Genomic DNA, 20,512 nt, shown 5'->3' with positions numbered 1-20,512 from the left:
GATGGCCGACAGAATGCCAGATATGCTGAGCAGCTCAGGAATGTTGTCTACCTTCTACAGTAGGAGACCCTTACAGGTAAGTAACATGTAGTAACGTCAATGAGGAGTCAAGAGCAGGGTTCAACATTTTTCAACTGCAATTAACAGTGTTAAAGTATGTTAAATATGTGAACACTCTAGTTTAAAGGGGCTCTATGCATATTTTGATTCAGTTTGGCTGAGCTAACGGCAAACAGCCAACAGTGCTAACACCATAAAAAGCACAAAACAACAGCAACAGTGCTGACAGAGCTAACAGTATTTACCAGGGAAGAACCGAAAGGCGGATGCTAGTTTTCCATGACAACGCTGTTGCAATTTCAGCAGTAAATATAAGTGCGGTGCAAAGCAAGCATAACAAACTAGGGCTGCATGATGATGGCCAAAATGATAACCACAATTATTTTGATCAATATTGACATTTTTTTTTTTTTGCACTCGACAGAGCACTGCTTTCACTTCCAAGTTGTATGACATTACAGCTAAATAACAAGATCTGATCTTTACCCATAGTGCTATGAATAAAACTGTAACGAAAATATATGCTAACTCATTACAGAATGCAACCAAATGAAAACAGTATTTATTGTACACGTCTTAGCAAAATTAAATGCGATTGCATTGGTTATTTTAGTCTGTCTTTGAGAGCTAAACAGATCTGTACCCACCGCTGCTATTTTTTTTACAGTTGTCACATTACTGTGAGTTGACAGACGAGGACGATAGATTGCGGTGTTTTTTGAGTGGTTAACAAGTTAGCTGTGTTGCTTTGCGACGCGGACACAAGTCTCAAGCACTCTTTGCATATGATTTGTTCTCTCCTCAATCTGAAATACTTCAAAACAACAGATGATAATGATTGTTGAACAGATGGTTTTTGTTTTGCCCGTCTGCAGTCGCAACATTCAGCTGGCTGGCTGTTGGTTTAGGAGGCACTTAATTTGAAAGGCACCTGATATCGATATCACAGTCGATCGTGTTCATTTAATTGTGGGGGGCCAAAATTGTGATTTTGATTAATATTCGATTAATTGTGAGGGCCTACAACAAACTACAGAGAAGCTTGCATTACCACACCCACAGAGGGAGCATGACTTCAGTCTCTGCTCAGGACACCATTAATCAACTATATCTTTACATAGAAAATAGCGGATTGCTGCTATATCAATGATCTGAATGTCGTATACATAACCTTTAACAGCATAGCATATATAGATTATTTAATAGTCCTCACATTTAATAGTCCTCCTCATCAGTTAATTCACTCTTCTGTCACATTCATATTTCTTTAGTTGAAAACTCAAATGTGTGCAGTCTACCCGAGTGGACAAGTGAGAAACGCTTTGGAAAATGTGCCATAAAAAACATTAAGTTCAATTTTTTTTATGCCTAAAGAAGAATAAAAACACTTAAGAAAGAAAGTCTTGACTGAAGTGGTCATAATTCATGCATGTTAAGAAGAGCTGGAGAGATGACGTCCACTTTACTGCAGCTCCTACTGCTTGCTGATAGAGTTGTGGAGAGACGTTCCTCCATTATTAAGATCGTGATACCACAAAGGTGCTGCTCTATCTATCCATTTTTATGTTAATCTACTTTAAAGCAGGACCCTCCTAGCCTCAACAAGCAAAGACTTCACAACCAGTTTGTCTTTGCTTCTTCTCTCCTGCCTTTTTTGTACATATTTTGTCAGCATCTTTCGCCTTTGTCTGACAGTTCACAGCAGAGACAGACAGACAGACAGACAGACAGGAAATAAGTCGAGAGAGCAAAGTGAGTGACACGCAACAAAGGTCTCCCGCCGGAATCAAACCGGAGACATTGTAATCACACAGTATGCATCATATACCTGTATCCCATGGGGACACCTCTATCCTCTCCTTCAACTCCCACCACTCCTCTCTCCTCTCATCTCCTCTTCCCTCGTCTCCTCTCCACCTCCTACTGTTTACTTTAGGGGCTTTGCGGTAGCTTGAGGCCTGTCATCAGAGATGCATGCTGGGTAAATAATATTGCAGGTCCTTTAACAGGAAGTAAAGAGGTACGTACACCCCTGGGGGCACCTTGACATGCGATATTTTCAGTCTGGATTTTAAATGCTTACTCAACACAGGGACAGACACATACACACACACTGTATGCACACACTCTGGGGTGTTTGCCGACTCCCTGCTTCGTACACACAATATGGACGCCAAGAATAGTTTACCAACAGAATGACGAACATTATAAAGTCAACAGTCCAGTGTTTGGCTGTCAGCACTGTAAGGCCAGTATGCATTCAGATTAGCTTTTGTTTTGACACAAACAATATGCTCACTCAAAATAGAGCCCGGTCTTCACTCTGTAAACAATAGCGCTGCTAAATAAAGACATATTTAAGCCTGGATTTATGTTGTTGCTACTCCTACTTCACACCATCCTGCAGCTTTGTATTACAAAATGACAAAAGTGGATGTTGATGTTTGGAGGCTTTACACTGTGGGACAGGTGCTACCCAGAGGCTGGGAGCTCAGCGCAGCTGGTCATTGTGGAAACACACAAATGTACCTCAGCCGAGCAGGATTTAACCAGAGTTGGCTCCTTTTCAGAAGCAGCATTCATATTTACAAAATCAGGTAAATTAATCATGGTTTCTTGTAAAATGACATTTAAACACCTTGGTGGACATATCAGTGCACACGAGAACACAAGTAAAAAGCATCCACATCAACAACTTTCACAAAAACTTCTCAAAAAACAGTTGTTCTCGGCCGGGTACATGTGCTGAATTCATAGCTGAGGAAATCACATCTTGTAGTTGACTCCCACCTGCGCATGCAATCAAACCAGACACTATGAACAGTACAGCCTGCTCTCTCTGACTGGACCTGATGGTCACTGGGCTGCAGTGTGGAATACTAAACTAAGAGAAGAGACAGATATGGACACACCCTGCATGATAATACTGTAGACCACTGTAACAACCTATAAACTGCTAATCCTACTCAGTATAAATACGAACCCTTTCCTCCGTCCTCAGTTAACAAACTGCTTTCCTCTACCACTGCAACTTTGTTTCCTGTTGGTATGAATTCATTAGCGAGACAGACAGTCAATTAAAAAGCATAAACAAGGCGCAGTCTAATAAAAGCCGTCTAGATTAACGTGTGTTCTTGTTCTGTCAGCCGCCACTCTAATAAGTTGTGACCAAACGCGGATAGAACCTTAATTCAATTTCATGCTTATGAATGCCTAAAAATACTGTGCTTTAAACATAAATATAATGATTATTATGTTGTCAAGCAGAAGAAGCGGCTTTGACTTTTTAATGTTAAAATGACTGGATACATGCTTGGATTTGAATTAATTAGATAAGCTTCATTATTTTTGTTTTTCATGCAAAAACAAATCTAGGAATGCATCTATATTTAGTGTAAATACTAAAAAGGGGTAAAAAAAAATCTTAAGGAGAGAAAAATCTTTGCAAAACCAGAGGCTTATTAAAAGAAAACATATACTTTTATTCTGTATTTTAATAATAACACTGTGTTTGATTGTTGATTTAAGACTGAGAAACTGTGACTGGACTGACACACTGTTATTTTACTATGTGCATCACTCAGGCGTGGACTGTAGTAATGGGTAAAAAGCAGTGGATTGAGGGCACTCGCGTCTGCAGACACTCATCCCTGCAAAGAGCTATTCGGTGTCTTCTATTCGTTCAACACTCTCCTTCTCTCACTCCCAATCTGTCACTTTTCATCCACTTTCATACTCTCTCCGTCTCTTTGTAGGTTCCTCGCTTCACTTAAGAGGACAGTGGTGTAGAAACCTGGTCATAGTTCGCTCTGAGGTAAATGCAGAAGTACGGTCGTAGCAATAAAAGGTCACACACACATGCGCACATACACACACACACACACACACACACACACACACACTCTTTCTTCATAACTGCTATTTCCCTCATCATACTTAATTCATACGTGGTTCAAGAAGCTGTGGGTTACTTCACATATTAACTGTGAGAATCCAACAGCACAGTGATACCTCTGCAGTATATACTATGGCTTTAGTGCCACGGTTCGCTGTGAGCCACTCAGGGTTCGATGAGTGGTTTCATTGGAGTGACATTAGAGTGACCTAAAAAGCCCCTGAAAGCTTCAAGACTTCACAACATGGTTTTAAATGTTGTGTCCATCAAGAGAACCGAACTGCACGAGGCAGGACTGCAGCAGAGGTGTGAAGCCATTAAAAGAGCACTCCATCGATTTAACATCGCACCCCTATAACACTGTTGTGCTCGAGATGGAGAGTGAAAAACAAAAAAAAAGGGACCAATATCGTTGCAGCAGAACCAGGGATATAATGTTTTTACACGTTCTTTTTCTTGTCAAAAACTGGCGCCTACATTACCCACGCTGCAACTCAACCCCTGACAGTTAGTCAGATGTTTAGGGGTGTTACGCTAGTAATGGCTAATGTAACCTTGAGCTGCTTGCCTCAAGCAGAGATAAGCGCTGGGCTATAGAGGTCTGAGGTCTTCAAATCTGATTAATTTTCAAACATGTTCATTTGTAGTTTTAAGCTCCAGATGACGCTTACTCAAGTGACATCACTTGAGGCAATTTATCAAACTTTATGGAGCTCCAAAAGGCCTTCTACCACCTTTTTTAATAGGCAGTTGTGCTCCCCGCCTTCATTTTCCATGATTTCTTAAATAAGTCTCTTTCACACATGCACTGCAAACCTGAAATTTACCTTTTGCTAAGCCCCGCCCCTTTGTGATGGTCCGACAAGCTGTCGCAGTAAGCATGGAGCCCACACTGTAACTAACTGCACTCCTCGAAGAAATATTATCATATTTTTGGAGAAATGAAAGAGTGATTCCAGAGAGAAGCAGACAGAGGGGTCTACAGTCTGTGTTTGAAGGATATATCCAGGATGTCAAACTGACTCAGCAGCAACAACAGGTTCAAAAGACAAAGATAGNGAAAATGAAGGAAATCTGAAATGACCGCATTAGAGTCAATGGAGCACAGCTGTGTCGTTGTCGGACCCTGGTCTGAGCCGGCCTGATGCTACATTATGATTGGCCAGTCTGCATCCATGGGCGGAACTTAGCAAAGGGTCAGTTATCTAGACATTACCCAGGGGAGCTGTGTGTGAGAACGCAAACGTCTGAACACTTGAACTGGACATTAAATGGACTTTACCCTGACAGGTCCCTGGCAAAACGTCTGTTTAATGGCTGATTGAGCCTGTGTGTGAATAGAGGGGGTAACTGTTCGGAAAATTCACAGTAAGCAGCCATGTTGATGATGCTTCTATTATGAGGCTTGTGTGAAACTGGAAGAAAGCAAACACTTGACGGTGAAGACGAAGGTTCATTTACACAAAGATGGCAACAAAAATGTCTAACTGACTGGAACTTCTGTTGGTAAGGGCTGAAGCCGAAATCGTCAGACAAATTCAAGGAACGGCAAGAGACTCTATTGTTCATGGCCAAATTACAAACCAGCTACATGAGCGCAGTGTATTCCTTCCTACTACCTGCATGCTCTGCCCAGGTGCTCCCTTTTGCCTAAACCAAATAGACTATAGCCAGAAGGTGAGAAAGTTTCTGACATAGACAATCTCCTGGTGTGCGCTTCATGTATAAAGATGAACTCCAAACAATGTCTGCCCCTGATTCTCTGGACATTGTCCAAAGTCCATATGAGAAATCAATGATGGACAGAATGTTGTTTGGACACAATCTGCTGAGCAGAACTTTTTTAAACCGATGTTTAAATTCTCCTGGGCTACCTCGTCGGTCTATGCTGCTGTAACATTTAATCAGCTCCACATAAGTTACTGCATTTGACCTTTCTCATACAATTGCACAAATAGCTTCAGGCAAAAGTTATTCCAGGTGTCTTCATAGCAATGCTGAGTAGCATCCTTAAGGGCAGATGCTGTAACAGCAAAACATTGACTTGTTTCTCCTCTTCTTTTCCCTCTCTGCCTCTCTACCAAACAAACATAGACACATTTTACAAAGCCACAAATCTGCATACAAACTCTGAATTTGTGTTTACGTCTGAGTGGGATTACAGTAAGCATTACTGATCTGTCCTCACTGTGAGACCAAAAGTTGTGGCATCTTGAGATGAAAAGCTTTACCTCTGGGATGAATTGACAGATGGCCTAAAGATTGAAGAAAAGGCACCAGAAGAGGAGATCATATGCCATAGCCGGGGGTAATGGAGGACAACATGCCAGGAGAGGGGGTTAGAGAGGGACATAAAGGAAGGACATGGAGCATCTGAGGCCAGGACATTGCATAAGAGAACAGACTTTAACAATGCCTCTTGAAGTGCAGATGACAAAAACAAGCCAGAGTCAAGCCTTTATTTCTTTCCAACATGAGCAGTTCCCACTTTTAATGATCGTCTGGTTGTTAAGAGAGACGAGGACACAAGTACAAAACTTCAGGTGCTTTTCTTTAGCATTGTGCGCTCTGATTATATCCTTTGATGTAGAGCTTTTTATTTTACCTGCAACATCTGTGATCACAGAGAAAACGTCTCAGATTTACACCATTAGATCAAATCGTGCAGCAAATTACATTATACAGTTAAAAGAATGTCAGTGCACCCCTGCGCTCGCCTTAAGGGTGCCGTATTGACACAGTTAGCTGCATTCAGATTTGCTTTACACTTATACACTGCCGTATTTATGGGAGTACTTAGGAGTCACTCCTCTGAACAGACAGGGCTGTGATGCACGACTCTCCAGTATCTGTGTGTCTTGTCACTGCCTTCTTTACTTTGCAAGCCTCTGCCTGAAATATATGATGAGCTTAGGCTAAAAGCCTCCAGAGCTTCTCATCTTAAAAAATGTGACAGCTAAACCCTCCAATCTAGCCACAGACAGAAAGAGAGACTTCAAGTGCGAGGAAAAGGACTTGTGGTTCTCGGCTCAGAAGCTTGCTACTCCAGCGCGTACATCAGCCGAGGCTAGAGAGAGAGACCTAATAAGCCTGTCAAAGAGAGATATTTGTGATCAGTTTTGTTGTGACCCATTTTTAATCCAAAAACAGTGCTTGGCTCTACTAGACCACATGAGCGCGGCACTTTAATCTGAATACCAATTCCTCCGAGAAGAAGAGGGAGGAGAGAGAGTGGGAGATAAGAGGACGATTGAGGGACAAAGACATATGAAGAGACTGACAGACGCATGCACAAGCACACATGTTGCAGGTGACATGATGAAAACCTCAAAACCTCAATCATGGATAAAATATTGAATGATTTTTTTGTTATTTTGATGGCTTGTCTAAACCATTACAGCAGAGAGAAATGCTGGTTGCCAATCACAGGCTCAAAATCTCAACCAAGCTTGGCTGTGGGTGGACAAGCTTTCCCCCCCGATAGCAGCGGCTGCCAGAGAAGAAGATGACAGACAGTGGGAGTGGAAGAGGAGGGAATTATGTAGCGTTATATTACTCCAACACTGGATATTATATACTGTACTATACTGTGCTGACTAACACAGAGGGTAATGGATAGAAGACATTTGTTTTCTAATTTCAGGTTGCTGTGTTTAAATAGATTCTGCTCTCTTAGAAATCACATTTTCATAATGCTGATTCATTTCTACAAATTAGAGGCTTACATTGCTGCCTAGAGTGGCTCACCCCAAAATAAAAATACATATTTTTCCTCTTAGCTGTGGTGCTAGTTATCTGTCTAGATTGTTTTGTGTGAGTTGGAAATATCGGCTGTAGAGACGTCGGCCTTTTCTCTAATATGATGGAACTATATAATACTCAGCTTGAGCCAAGAGCCAAAAAAATATGTATTTAGGGTGCTTTCAGACCTAGAGTTCGCTTGCTTTGGTCTGAATCAGGGACTAATTTTGTTGCATAACTGTCTGGAGTTGGTTTGTGTTCTCATGGCAGCATTTACAAGCGGACCAGATACTGCTCTTGATTGGTCAGAATTTCCACACTGGAAAAATTCAGGAAGTAAACAAAATGTTGAAGAAGAGTACACTTGCAAGATAAATGTGACACTTTCTAATGTCACAATGGAGGGACAACTACGCAGGTTGATTTTAGCGCTGCTCATCGTGGACTATATTGCTGTCATTGTTCATTTTAGTCAAACCATACAGTTTGAAAACGAGGCGCAGCTCCAACTAGAAAACAATGTTTTGATGCATTGGATGTGCTGAATGTGCATATTAAGGCAGTACAGGAGTAGGCGCACATTAATAATCCTCCAGGACTGTAACATGCTCATGTTTAACCCAAACAATGTGTCATGTGACTGCAGTTGGTTCGGATCAAGGTCGGAACACGTTCTCACCGCAAACGAACCGCACCAGAGTTTGTTTGTAACCGGACTGAGACCACCTCTTCAAGAAGGTCTCGGTCTGGTTGTTTTGGTGTGCACCCGATTGTGACTGCTGTGTTCACACCTGCCCAAACGAACCACACTTTGGGGACAAATGGATTTGAGCTTGATTGAACCGAATCAAACAGGGCAGGTGTGAAAGCACCCTTCTCAGAAATCATGACCTGGTTACTCAAGATAATCCACACAGCTTGTTGTGAGCAGCTTCATGTAGGAACTCTTTTCTTTCTACCAAACCACACTGGCCAATCATATCACGGCACAGAAAGAAGCATGCATCTACTGCTAGCTCACTTAGCACCACTGAGCTAGCTATAGTTACAGCTTAGCCGAAGACTACGCCATTAATGTTTCCATCATACATCAACTCACACCAAAACAATCTAGACTGATAAACAGCACAACAGGTACAAAGAAAGTATGTATTTTTGATTTGGAGGTGAACTGTCCCTTTAACAAGCAGTGTTTTTCTTTTGAGTGAGGTTAGTGCTACATTTTTGTTCCACAGGCATATCATAGAGTGAGAGTCAGGGTGGAAATCGGCAGTGCAGAGTGCAGGACCGGGGCTCACACCAGTATAACAAAAAAAACCCCAGTATTTTTCTGTCCTTAACCAACTCTTTTCAATTCCCTGAACATAGCCATAAAAAAAAGTTTAATAATACTTTAGTTGCTATGAGCAGATATTGTAAGCAAAACAAATTAAATACTTTGTCAGTGAACTTTTTGTGTGACTTGCCAGAAATTTTAATTAACAACATTTCCTCATTACCTTGATAAAATGTTTAATCCTGGTGGCATTACACTCTCTTCAAACGTGTTTGCTGTTGCAAATTAGCGCTATATAAAAATGACATTTCAAGGGTTGCTGTGATGTTTTGCCTGATATTCAGCCTCTTTAAAACTCCTGCTCATGGTCTCTATATTTTGTAGAAACACCCAAGAAGTTAAGAAGACAGGGTACAAGATTTTGTCCACATGATTCTTTCCTCATATAACTAGGTTGTTTCATAGTCATCATTTTTCTCATTAGTCACCTATATTCTTTGTCTATGTGCTTTGAAAACACAAATGTAAGTGCTGCAGGAATGAGTCCTAAAACCCAGACATGAATCAGCATGTTTGCACTTCCGGTTCCCTCGTCTTGAACTCAATGGGTATTTTTTTTTTAAATGGGTTTTTGATTAAATGCCTGGAGTAAGGCCTTGGTGGTTAACACTACCTTTTGTGACTTGGATTTTTATTGACTTTCCCAACAAACAGAAAGAGAAGACAGCAAAGGGGTGGTAATTGCGAAAGTATATGTGTTTTTGTGAGTTCTAGATCTACAGGACAAACTAGGCAAAATAGAAAGAAATATTGAACCATTCATGTTGCCTCTGGAGTACATCTAATGATTCTTGAAAGGGTAGGTATTTCACGAATCCAGTATGACCTTCCACAGTTCCTCATTATAAACTCCAGAAAGGTTAGATGCTGCTCACAAGCTTCAGATATTGTCATGTTTTATTCTGCAACATAAAATACATCAGTATATAACCCACATATGAATTCTAAATCTAGAATTGCTAACACGGGGCTAAATGAGACTTATCATCATGCCAAACACGGCTTTACAACCTCGGTGTGGTGGTAACCTTGAAGTCATGAGACCTTGGTGTAACTCGTTTATAGCTGAATGTTAGCTTTCGACTTCTGCCGATTGCATTTATGCTTGAAGAATCATAAAAGTAGTGTTCAGTTGTGAAGTCATCTCACTGAACAAACGTTTAAGTATCATAGATTTGTGTTTCCTGAAAGAATCTAAATGCTAGTATGAAAATCCCATTAGCTGTGTGTCAAGGGAACCAAGACGATACTAGTTTCTGGGTTGGCCGACGAAAAACGTCATCATGGCAGCACTCTATTACATGTCTTGCTAATGAAGCAAGTTGAAATTGATAACTGTAAAGAATGTTAGAAAGACAGAAGCTATTTGTCATTTCCAAAAGTAAAGATTATTCAGAACCTTTTTGGTGAAACTGTACAGTGGCCGTCAGACCAATAATAGAAACCTGCTTTTGAGTTAACTAAAGTTAATTCTGAATCATTGTTTAATTCCATATAGTGTACATGTTTTCACTGTATGTATTATACATCTGTTTGTGTTTACTGGAAACATATTTTTTAAAAATGTAAATGCCAATGAAGGCAATAAAGCCACATTGACTGAACTGAGAGTCAGACACACATACCAGATGTGAGATTAACAATGAAATATAACATCTATACACGCTCATCCCATTTATCTGTGTCAGGGGAGCCCATTACGAATCGAAGTGCTACTTAGTGTTATTTATATTGTGCCCGGTAAGAGTCATGAGCATCAGTGACGGCGAACTCACTGCCAGCTCCAGACACCCTGCACTTCACCTCTAAAGGCTCCCTGACTACATGTCATGCCCACATCACAGCGAGGTAGTAATCCACTCTAATGCCATAAGAAAAGAGTTCAAGCACTGACATGCTCCATGTCCCACAGGCAGGGTGTGAGTGGAAGACTGTGACTTGGGGGGGCAGAGATTCAGATGAGAGGGACTGCAGATATTTGATGGATAAAAGGCTCACTTAAAGTGCCAGATGGCACTATCAAATACAGGACAGGTAAAGTGCTGGAGATGGGGCAGAGCTCTCTTTAGAGGCCACTTATCACTCTTAACTATAAAATATATTTAATGGGTAAAATGAACATAAAAATGGGACAAAATGCAAAGTGTGCCCGTGTGTCGTATTAGCTTGGAGTCACACTCTCCTTTAAGTTACATAAGGTGAGAACACTTTCACCAGTAATGGTACTTTTAAGAACAACATATATTCCATGCTACTTCTTGCTGTTAACTTAAAGCAAAAATCAGATCTCTGGGATTACACACACACATTAGGATTGGAAAAATATAAGTTGTGATAGCACTAACATAACTTCAAGAGTGCAGGCTATGCTGTAAATTCCCACGTTACCAAACCGATCCTTTACAGTTTCCTATTAACTTGGTAATGCCAGCAGGTACAAGGGTCTAATCAAATTTAGTCGCATAAAATGTTAAGTACATCAGCAGCTGTGCAGGTTTCTCCTATAAACCTGAAATAACTGATCTTTTGGCCACTTGTGGGCAGTGGAAAAAAGTTGGGAATACACCTTTGACAAATCATCACCTTCAAAGTTTTTGCAACTTTAACAACCTTATTCATTCGGAGTCATGTTTCTGACCACCTGATGAATGAAAGTCCAATATTTACACTCTTTTTGGCTCTGTTTTTGGTCTCTACTGATTCCTGAGGTAGTTGAGGAAGTTTTTGGCTCTTTAATGCTCCACTATGTTCACCATCTAGTTTGTCCGCCATTTGGTTATGAGGGGGTAGTGCATGGCGGGTATTTAGCTTAGCTTTTTTCACTGAAAACAGCTGCCTCCTTCAGCCAAAAACAACACTTTGGCCTCTAGTTTCGCAGACTGGGTGAGGCAGAGGTGCAGCACATCTGCGCTTCGCCAACTGGGTGTGGCCAGGCGGATTTTGCAAGTTTGGCACATGAGCTGGCGCAGCTACTCCTCTTTTCCACCTCCGTCCCTGCTACCTGCGCAAGTCGGAAAGAGGGAGGAGAGAAGGCGTGGAGTGGGTTTTACACACATCACACCAATCAAATGAGCCCCCCTCCTCGCCCTTAAATGCGCCACGCGAAGGCGTAATGAGAGTTTACTCAATTCGCCATGGCAGAAGAGAGCAGCAGTGTCAGACGGCCAAACTCCTTCCAGGAGGAAACTGATGTTTTGGTCCGGGAGGTCCAAGATCGCAGTGTCCGAATATACGGAACTGCGAGCAGACCTCCACGGGCTGATGATGCAAAGGTAGCCTGGGAGGAGGTCACCACAATTGTAAATCAGCCAAACTTCCACTTACACCGGCTGCGCTCCGCCTGCGCTGACAGTAGACGTGGTTTCAGCTGGTGAGTTTTTAGCGCACCTTCGGCGAAGCCTTTTGACACGAAACTGTCACTGCGCCAAGCTGGATCTGTCGACACCTCCCCCTGCTGCGCCGCCACACCCATCTCAGCGCACCTCGGTCTGCCAAACTATCAAACTGAGCATGCCTCGGGTTGTGCTGCTCGAAGCTAGCTCTGCGTGGGGTTCGCCACCCTGCGCCGCGCCGGGAAACTAGAGCCCTTTGAGTGCAGTGAGAGTGAACCAAAACAGTAAAGTTGCAGCAGGAATGCTTAGTGGACTAAACACAGTATGAAGCTTTGTAAAGTCAAAGGCAGCTGCAGATTCAGGTGATTACTCTCAGTGGGTTCATAACTACGAGTGACCCCTCACACATTGGCTCATTGTTTTCACACTGTCATTTGATGCATTGTTAATATAAAAATATCAATCATAGCCACTTTGAGCAACACAAACAAATAGGCAGCAGAGTCCTCTGCAAAGTCTTGTTTCATCTCTCACACTGACAAAGGTGCTAGTAAAAAATCTTGACACTATTATTTTTATATAGAAGTTATAGGGCAGCAGAGTGGCGCAGTGGTTAGCAGGGTCACCTCACAGCAAGTAGGGGAGCTCTTCTGTGCGGAGTTTGTATGTTCTCCCCGTGTCAACGTGGGTTTGATACTCATCCCACAGTCCAAAGACATGCAGGTTAATTGGTGACTCTAAATTGCCCGTGGGTGTGAATGTGAGAGTGAATGGTTGTCTTAGCCCTGTGATAGTCTGGCGACCTGTCCAGGGTGTACCCCGCCTGTCGCCCAGTGTCAGCTGGGATAGACTCCAGCCCCCCCATGACCCCAACAAGACAAGCGTGACAGAAAATGTATAAACTCACGCAAAATGAATCCCTCTCAATCATCACTTCTAACCCACTACAAATATGTGGCGATGTATTTCCTGCAGAGACTCTGCCCTCTCTCTGTATTTTCTTTTTTTCTTCTTATTTTCTGCAGGTGAGATTGGCGCCTTATAAAAAGGTAGCAACCAGGTGCCAGACCTCAAGCAGCAGGCATTCAAGAGAAACAACAGAAAAAGAAAAACAGCAAATATAGCAAGACAATACGCCAAACAAGAGTAAATCTGGGGTTTGCTTTTGTTTTCACTTTCACTGGTGAGCAAGTTTATAACCAGTAAGTGACAATCCTGTGCAGTATACCTTTAATGTCCAGCAAGGAAACTGTTGTTTTTAGTTGACAGTTGTGTTTCTTTATGTCTGTGCCTGGTCATCAGTCTTGGAGTCGAAGCTGACAGGTTTAGATTACGTGTCACGCCTAGATCTACCCCTGCTCACCAGCCTGTTTAGAGGGCAAGAGAGTAACAGTGACGTGTGTGTGTGTGTGTGTGTGTGTGTGTGTGTGTGTGTGTGTGTGTTTGTGTTTGAGAGAGAGAGAGAGAGAAAGATCATCCCCTGACTACTGCAGTTTCCCACACACCTATTTTACCCAGCAGAGTGTATCCAGATTACAGTTAATCCTAAATGCCACAGCCAGACTCCTGACAGCAGCTAAGAGGAGTTGGCATATCAACTCCATTTTAGCTTCACTGCACTGCTGCTGCAATTTAAGACTGATTTTAAAATTTTATTGAGCACCCTTGAGGCTAATCCAGATTTAGCTATATTGCTGAGGTTTTAACCCTTTGTATGCTACAGTGGAGCCTGAGATCCTTGTGAGGAGTATTTAGGTAGTGATCTGATTGTGGAGACGGACATATTGTATCTCTTCGGAATAAAAAGGAACATTAAAAATGCACCACCCTTTACTTGAACCAGAATCCGTTGGTTGTGCTGTACGTCTTTGTAAAGCTCTTTTAATGTTTTTTTGTTAATATGTAAATTGGGTTCACTGTAACCTAACACGACCCAACCAGCTCCAATACTTTCATACATTCTTTCTGTTTATTTACTCACATTTTGTTCACCTTTGCATTACCTAGTTTCCTGCTTTCATTATTATTTACTGTGTACTGTTAGAAGGAGAAAAACAGAGTTCAAGTCCAGGACAAGATTCTGCAGCAGAAAATAAAAAACAGAGGACGCAGAAACAGGGAGAGAAGGTGTCAATTAAACACAATATTTTCAAAGTGAAAAATACTGCATTCACCCAGTTGGAGAAACAACTACTGTATATGTGCCAGAGTGTGACTCTCGAAGAAGAGAAGGTGTCAAAAAGACAACTTCCTCAGTGTTTAGAAACTCTAAACATGAAACTGAGAAACTTAGCTGAGACACAGCGAGAGAGAGAGAGACAGAGAGAGAGAGAGAGAGAGAGTCACCAAAAACAAGCCGAAAAAGAAAAGTAAGAGATAAAAGGGAATATATTGCTACCTATTAACATTCCTCACTTGTTCTTGCGGATCATACCCTGAAAAGTGATTCTAAAAAGTGAAGCTTTTGTGTAACTCAATACAAGCTGACAGATGTGTAGGAGAGGAAAGTGAACAAAGATCAGCTCTTATTCGCACTATTTACCGAACTCTGCTATTACCACATCATAAATCGTGGGATTTAAGCCAAAACAGAAATTATCTTGCTACCAAACTTTGCTACTAACATGATATCAGAAATAAGACTTGGAACCTTGCCAAGCATCGGACAATATGGAAATTTCCTGTCATGATTAGCTTGGGCAAACTAATTGTGATTCACAATATAATACGGATAGTCATCAACATATGCTTCAAACTCCTAAAATGGCTCAAAACATACTGGAGTAACTTTATCTTACATTTGTACATAAAATGTTTTTATTACATTACCATATTACATCACTTTTTTGGTGAACATCCTTTAAAGTGAAAAACAAACAATTTTAAAAGCCAGGATTTTCAACTATTTGAAATTGCATCATATATTTTAATGTAAAATATGCCACTTCTTGATAAAGATCTGTTGTGTTTTCTGAAGTTGGTGCATATGCAGCCTGTTTTTACAGAGTCTCTTTTATTATTGGTTGCCCGGCAGTTTCTATGGGTGCTGCTGGACACGATATTCATGATTATCCTGATAATGGAAATTCACCACAAGCAACTTATTGTGTTTTTTTATGAAGATCCACAATAAAATTGTACTTGCAAAAGCCACAATCCTCTATAAGAAGCCATACGCCCCTTCCACATGTGCATGGATCAGATGGATCAGACACTGAACTGACTTAACCCTGACAGCTCCCTAGCATGAAGTCCGTGTAATGTCAGATTGATCTCATGTGTGAATAGAGCAGGTTGTTGTCTAGAGAATTCACAGCTGGCAAACAGGCATGTAATTACGTTTCTATCTTGCAGGTCTCGTAAAACCGGAAAAAACATCTGAGAGTGAAGAAAAAAGGTAATTTATACGAAGATGTAAACGAAAATGAAACGAAACTGGAGAGATGACGAGATTTGGGAACTTTTGTTGGTAAGAGCCAAAGCCCACATCAACAGACAAATTCAAGAAATGACTTTGGTGTACTCCACATCATGTCCTGCATGTTTTATCAAGGCATCACCTGTCACCAGGGGCGTAAATATAGACAGTATAGGCAGTGCGGTTGCACTGGGGGCCCTTGGGGTTGGATGGGAATGATTCAGATTGCCACCTGTGTTCAATGAGGAACTCGCATTAAATTAAAAATGGTGCCATTTGCTGTAAGCTATATGCCCCATCTCCATTATGATCTTCTTTCCTTTTCTTTTCCTTTCTTTTTGGGTAAAATAGTCTATATAGCAATCTATATCAAAATGAAATGCTTATTCTACATTAACTTAAACTCTAAATAAACTGTATATATTTAAAAAACATTCAATTAAAGAATTATTTCTTATTCTCTTTGATATTTTTGTCACAAACAGGTATGCACTGATGATTGCTGGGTAACATGTATGTCAATGTCCTAATGTCAAGTCTCTATATCATGTGACAAGACGATACGATATCTGGTAGCTACTTTAAGCACATTTAACTTATTATTATTATTGTGACAATATCAATTTAACTTAATTATAAAAGCACTTTATTTGTCTTTATTATGACAGTAATTATATTACTGATTATAGCAATAATTAATTCAACTTGTCAAGACTGACAAGCTGAGCACATCTCCAACTCCAGCGAGCTGTCATGCCTTTCAAACATAAAAGCAGCAGTAAGAAAGGACAAGAGAGAAATGAACAGGAGGACAAAGCAGCAAAGCTCACCAAATTAGATGCCTTTTGATTTTGTATAAACAGTAACCAGTGGTGTGCGTAAGTGTGCCTTATAACTAGTAACTAGCGTGTAGTATAGGGCCTGTCACAATAGCATGCACTGCAGCCTGTGGTAACCACCTTACGCTACAACCCCTCACCTAAACCAAACACTGCCAGTAGGTGACACAGACAATCTCCTGTTGTGTGCCACATGTGTGAAAGAGAAACTCAAGACAATGTCTGGAACTGATTCTCCTGATATCGTCCACAATTCATTTGAGTAAATGGCTATAAAGTCTAATAAGCAAGTTAACTTGAATTGAGGCTTCATGCATACTCTGAGGGGGACTAAAACATGGATATAACATAGCTCAATGTACACGGTAAGCAAATGTTGCTACAATTTAATGCACACCACACTTTGGGGAACATGGCATAACAAAAAGAAATGGTTGGATAGGACATCTTTCTAAAAGTAATACTTCTTTACTTATGGACTAATCTGGGACGCACTTATGGAACATGTCATGAAATGTTTTTGAGTGTCTGTGACAGAAATCTGTCAGCGCTGTTTCATGTTCTGTGTCTTTCATTTTCCACCTTGCTGCCTGTTGACAGAAGATTTAACAATTTGGATGGAAACCATAGCCATGCATAAATATTCTTCTACTAATCAAAATCTAATCTGAATTAGTCCTAATTCTGCCATTTATCCTTCACTCATTTACAAATCAAAGTTAAACCCCCCCCTGGGGAAAGCGTTGATAAGTGACAACCTGTACGTTATGTCGCACACATGGAACACACAGAAGGAAACTTTGTATTAAATATCAAAAACAAAATTAACCAGGCTTGTAAATATTCATAGAAACGCAGGCAGAGGTGTCACATGAGCCTTCACTTACTGTTGGTTTTGAGACGGGCTGGCTCACTGTTGCGGCTTCCTGCCTGGTTGATAGCCTTGACAAAGAAGATATAACGGGTGCCACTCTGCAAGCCGTGCACCGTGTAGTGGTTCTGCTTGATGTTAGGTACGATCATCCAGCTGTCTGCAGAGTTGTACAAACCTGGCGGATTCAGAGACACACACACACAGACATACACACATACACATAGCATGAGTAACCAGGTTGTGTTGGTGTTTTCAGGGTAAGTACAGTGAGTCCTGCTGAGAGTCTTTTCACTGATGTTCAAAACAGCAAGAAAACAATTCTCCCCAAAATCTGACCGGAGTAGTATGTTATTTTTTTCTCCGAACATCAAGTGAGTCATCACACAGTAAGAAGCTCAGAGACCATACAGCCGCAACGTTATGCAACATTTATATGTACATACTGATCCACCCCATTACCTTTCCATCGGGTTCATCATGGCGTGCTCTCCTGAGGCGATATTGTGCGTTCACTAAGCTGAATCTATAAGCCATTAAGAGCGAGGTTCCTCCACAATGTGATAAAATGTCTGTAGTAAGCGCCCGAGGGCAAAGGAGTGTGATAGCCTTTAATGTTCACATGTATGGAACCGTAGGCAATACCAACATGACCCCAGTTGGTGGGCGCTTTGATTCAGAGCAGCTGGCAGTGGAGAGGGTTAGTAATGGCTGGGTTAGCGCTGCAGTCACCTGCTTCTAAACACAGTCTTTTCAGTTTCTCAGCTGCAGCCGACTGTGAAGGATAAAAAGGAAATCTCAGCTCAGGGCTGAGGAGAGACTTGTCTACAATGGGGTGCTCTTTTTGGCCTCTAGTCTTGTGTGTAATAATGGAGATTCATTTACACACCAACATTACTGCCATTTTCACCTCAACCGACCCATGATGTATGAAGTGGTCTGGTGTTAAAGCTGAGGGAGAGGTGTCGATTTAAAGGGTGGCTCCATTTTCTCCAGGTTACAAAAGAAGCACAGCACATGGGCAAACAGTGATAAAAAGAACAAGTAGGTGAGGTAAAGTAGGACATAAATAACTAAAAACAAATCAAAGGTAAGATCAATAACAATAAAATAGATAAATAAGAGAAAAGAAATGGAAAGAAATTAAATAATAATTAATATAATTAAATAATTAAGTAGATAACTGAATATAAAATAAATCAAAGGGGTGGGTGGGGGTGTTGAAGGCCTTGTTCAGCCAACCTGGCAAATAAGAGGTTGTTAAAGTAGTCAATGAAGGGCTGCCATACCTTGTGGTTTTTTTAATCGAGCCCTGACTGCAATATCTCAGCTCTTCTAGCTATGAGTGTACCTTCACCTCTCTGACCCAACAGGCATGTGCAGGTGGAGCCTTGTCCTTCAACTACAGGAGAGCTAGTGGGCGGGCACGAACAGACGTAAAAGCCATGGAGTTTGGGAAGCATGTTTCAGCGTCAAAGCACTATTTTCCCATGCCATTCTGAAAGCTTTTGCCCACATGACCTGATGTAGGTTTCTGCAATGACGCTGCTACATATAAACCACCTAGCCCGCCTAATGTGCCTCTCTGTAACTGAGCCAAGCCTTCTTTTGCGATGTGTGTATCATTCTTCCAAAATACATAGCTTTATTATACTAAGCCCCTAACTGACACGGAGGCTAAGCAATGCACTGCTGTGGACGCCTTGTTAGTTCAGCAAAAACAAACAGTGCTGGGCAAGTTACTCTCAAAATGTAATACATAAACTGGTGTATTACTTTCACCAAAATGACCTTAAAGGAACAAATAGGCATTTTAAATGGACAAAGGTCATGGTGTTTGACAACAGGTAACCAAAGCACAGAAGCTCCAGTTTATTAATTAAAAATCCAGAGCTGCAGGTCTGACCTATTCATGCATTCACATACAGTGGTGACCACTTTGTATTCAAATCCCCTGCTTGATGATACAGAACCATTAAACAGCTTAGACTGTTTAAATTAATGAATAGTCTTAGACACAGAGGGTCAGGCAGAGGATCAAAGTCTGATAATTATGAGATATGGGTAAATATTTGTGGCCCTATGATAGGAAACACAATAAACAAATATTGAGGTTAGCATGACAAACAGAATGGCGTGTCATCAATCACTTTGACAAGTGCAAATTAATAGGAAGAACCACCTGCTGGTTCCTGATGTGCCGGTCAGCTACAGCAGCACCAGAGAGAGAGTTATGCCTAAGAACAGGACTGTGTACCAGTGTTGCTCTATAGTTGGGGATGTGAATAGAAACATCCAATGTTGATGATGCTATACTAAAATCAATGTGTCGATCACTGGGAAGAGGAAAAAACACAGACACGGACCTTCCTATGAGGTAGTGTATAACAAATGACATGACAACACACAACAACCTTTGGGGGATGTTTTTTCAAGTGGAGCGGTGTGGATCAGTGTGGATTAAATTACTGTTTTGTCAAAAGAGTCTAGAGGCTTTGAGGAGGGCGATATAACGGCTTCAGTTCCCTGTCAGAAAGGGCTGTCTGAAGGCAACGTAAAGCAGTGAATATATGGCTCTGACTATGAATAAGTACCTCATATAACCCCATTTCAAAAAATCCAACCCTTACAGTTATAATTATCAGCTTTCTAACCCACGTCACTGCTTTTTGCTAACAGCTGATGGGCGCTTCCATCTGAAAAACCCGGAAAAGAGGACGCAGATGGAGCCGCCCCTTTAAGCTGGCAGAGTGTTGTGGAAGGCAGCTGTTTATTTGAATCAGATATCACAAAACTTGCGACATCTGACAGTTGCTACTGCACTTCTGCTTCCAGTAGATGTGTGAAAAAAACAAACAAACAAGGTGTGAAATTTTCCACTGTCAGTGCACTGGCTGTGTTTTGCACAGACTTTTATTGGGATTGTCATCGAGCGCAGGTGAAGAAAACTGATAAACATCTCTCAGCAGCAGAGTGCAGGGCAGCTCTAACCACAGTTAACGTGCTGTGTTTGTGCACCA

General features: G+C 41.4%; 1 protein-coding gene across 4 annotated transcripts in view; it reads right to left on the bottom strand.

Moving 5' to 3' along the window:
* The window catches only part of mid2 (midline 2), a 217,042-nt gene that overhangs the window by 13,606 nt on the left and 182,924 nt on the right, over positions 1-20,512 (bottom strand). For all 4 annotated transcript variants that reach the window (XM_050043015.1, XM_050043018.1, XM_050043017.1 and 1 more), the window contains one exon: positions 17,509-17,670. In XM_050043015.1, coding sequence (XP_049898972.1) covers positions 17,509-17,670 — 162 coding nt within the window. The remainder of the gene's footprint in view (positions 1-17,508; positions 17,671-20,512) is intronic.

The sequence above is a fragment of the Epinephelus moara genome, chromosome 4 (assembly GCF_006386435.1).
Source record: "Epinephelus moara isolate mb chromosome 4, YSFRI_EMoa_1.0, whole genome shotgun sequence".
Lineage (NCBI taxonomy): Eukaryota > Metazoa > Chordata > Actinopteri > Perciformes > Serranidae > Epinephelus > Epinephelus moara.
This window is presented reverse-complemented; position numbering and strand designations above follow the sequence as displayed.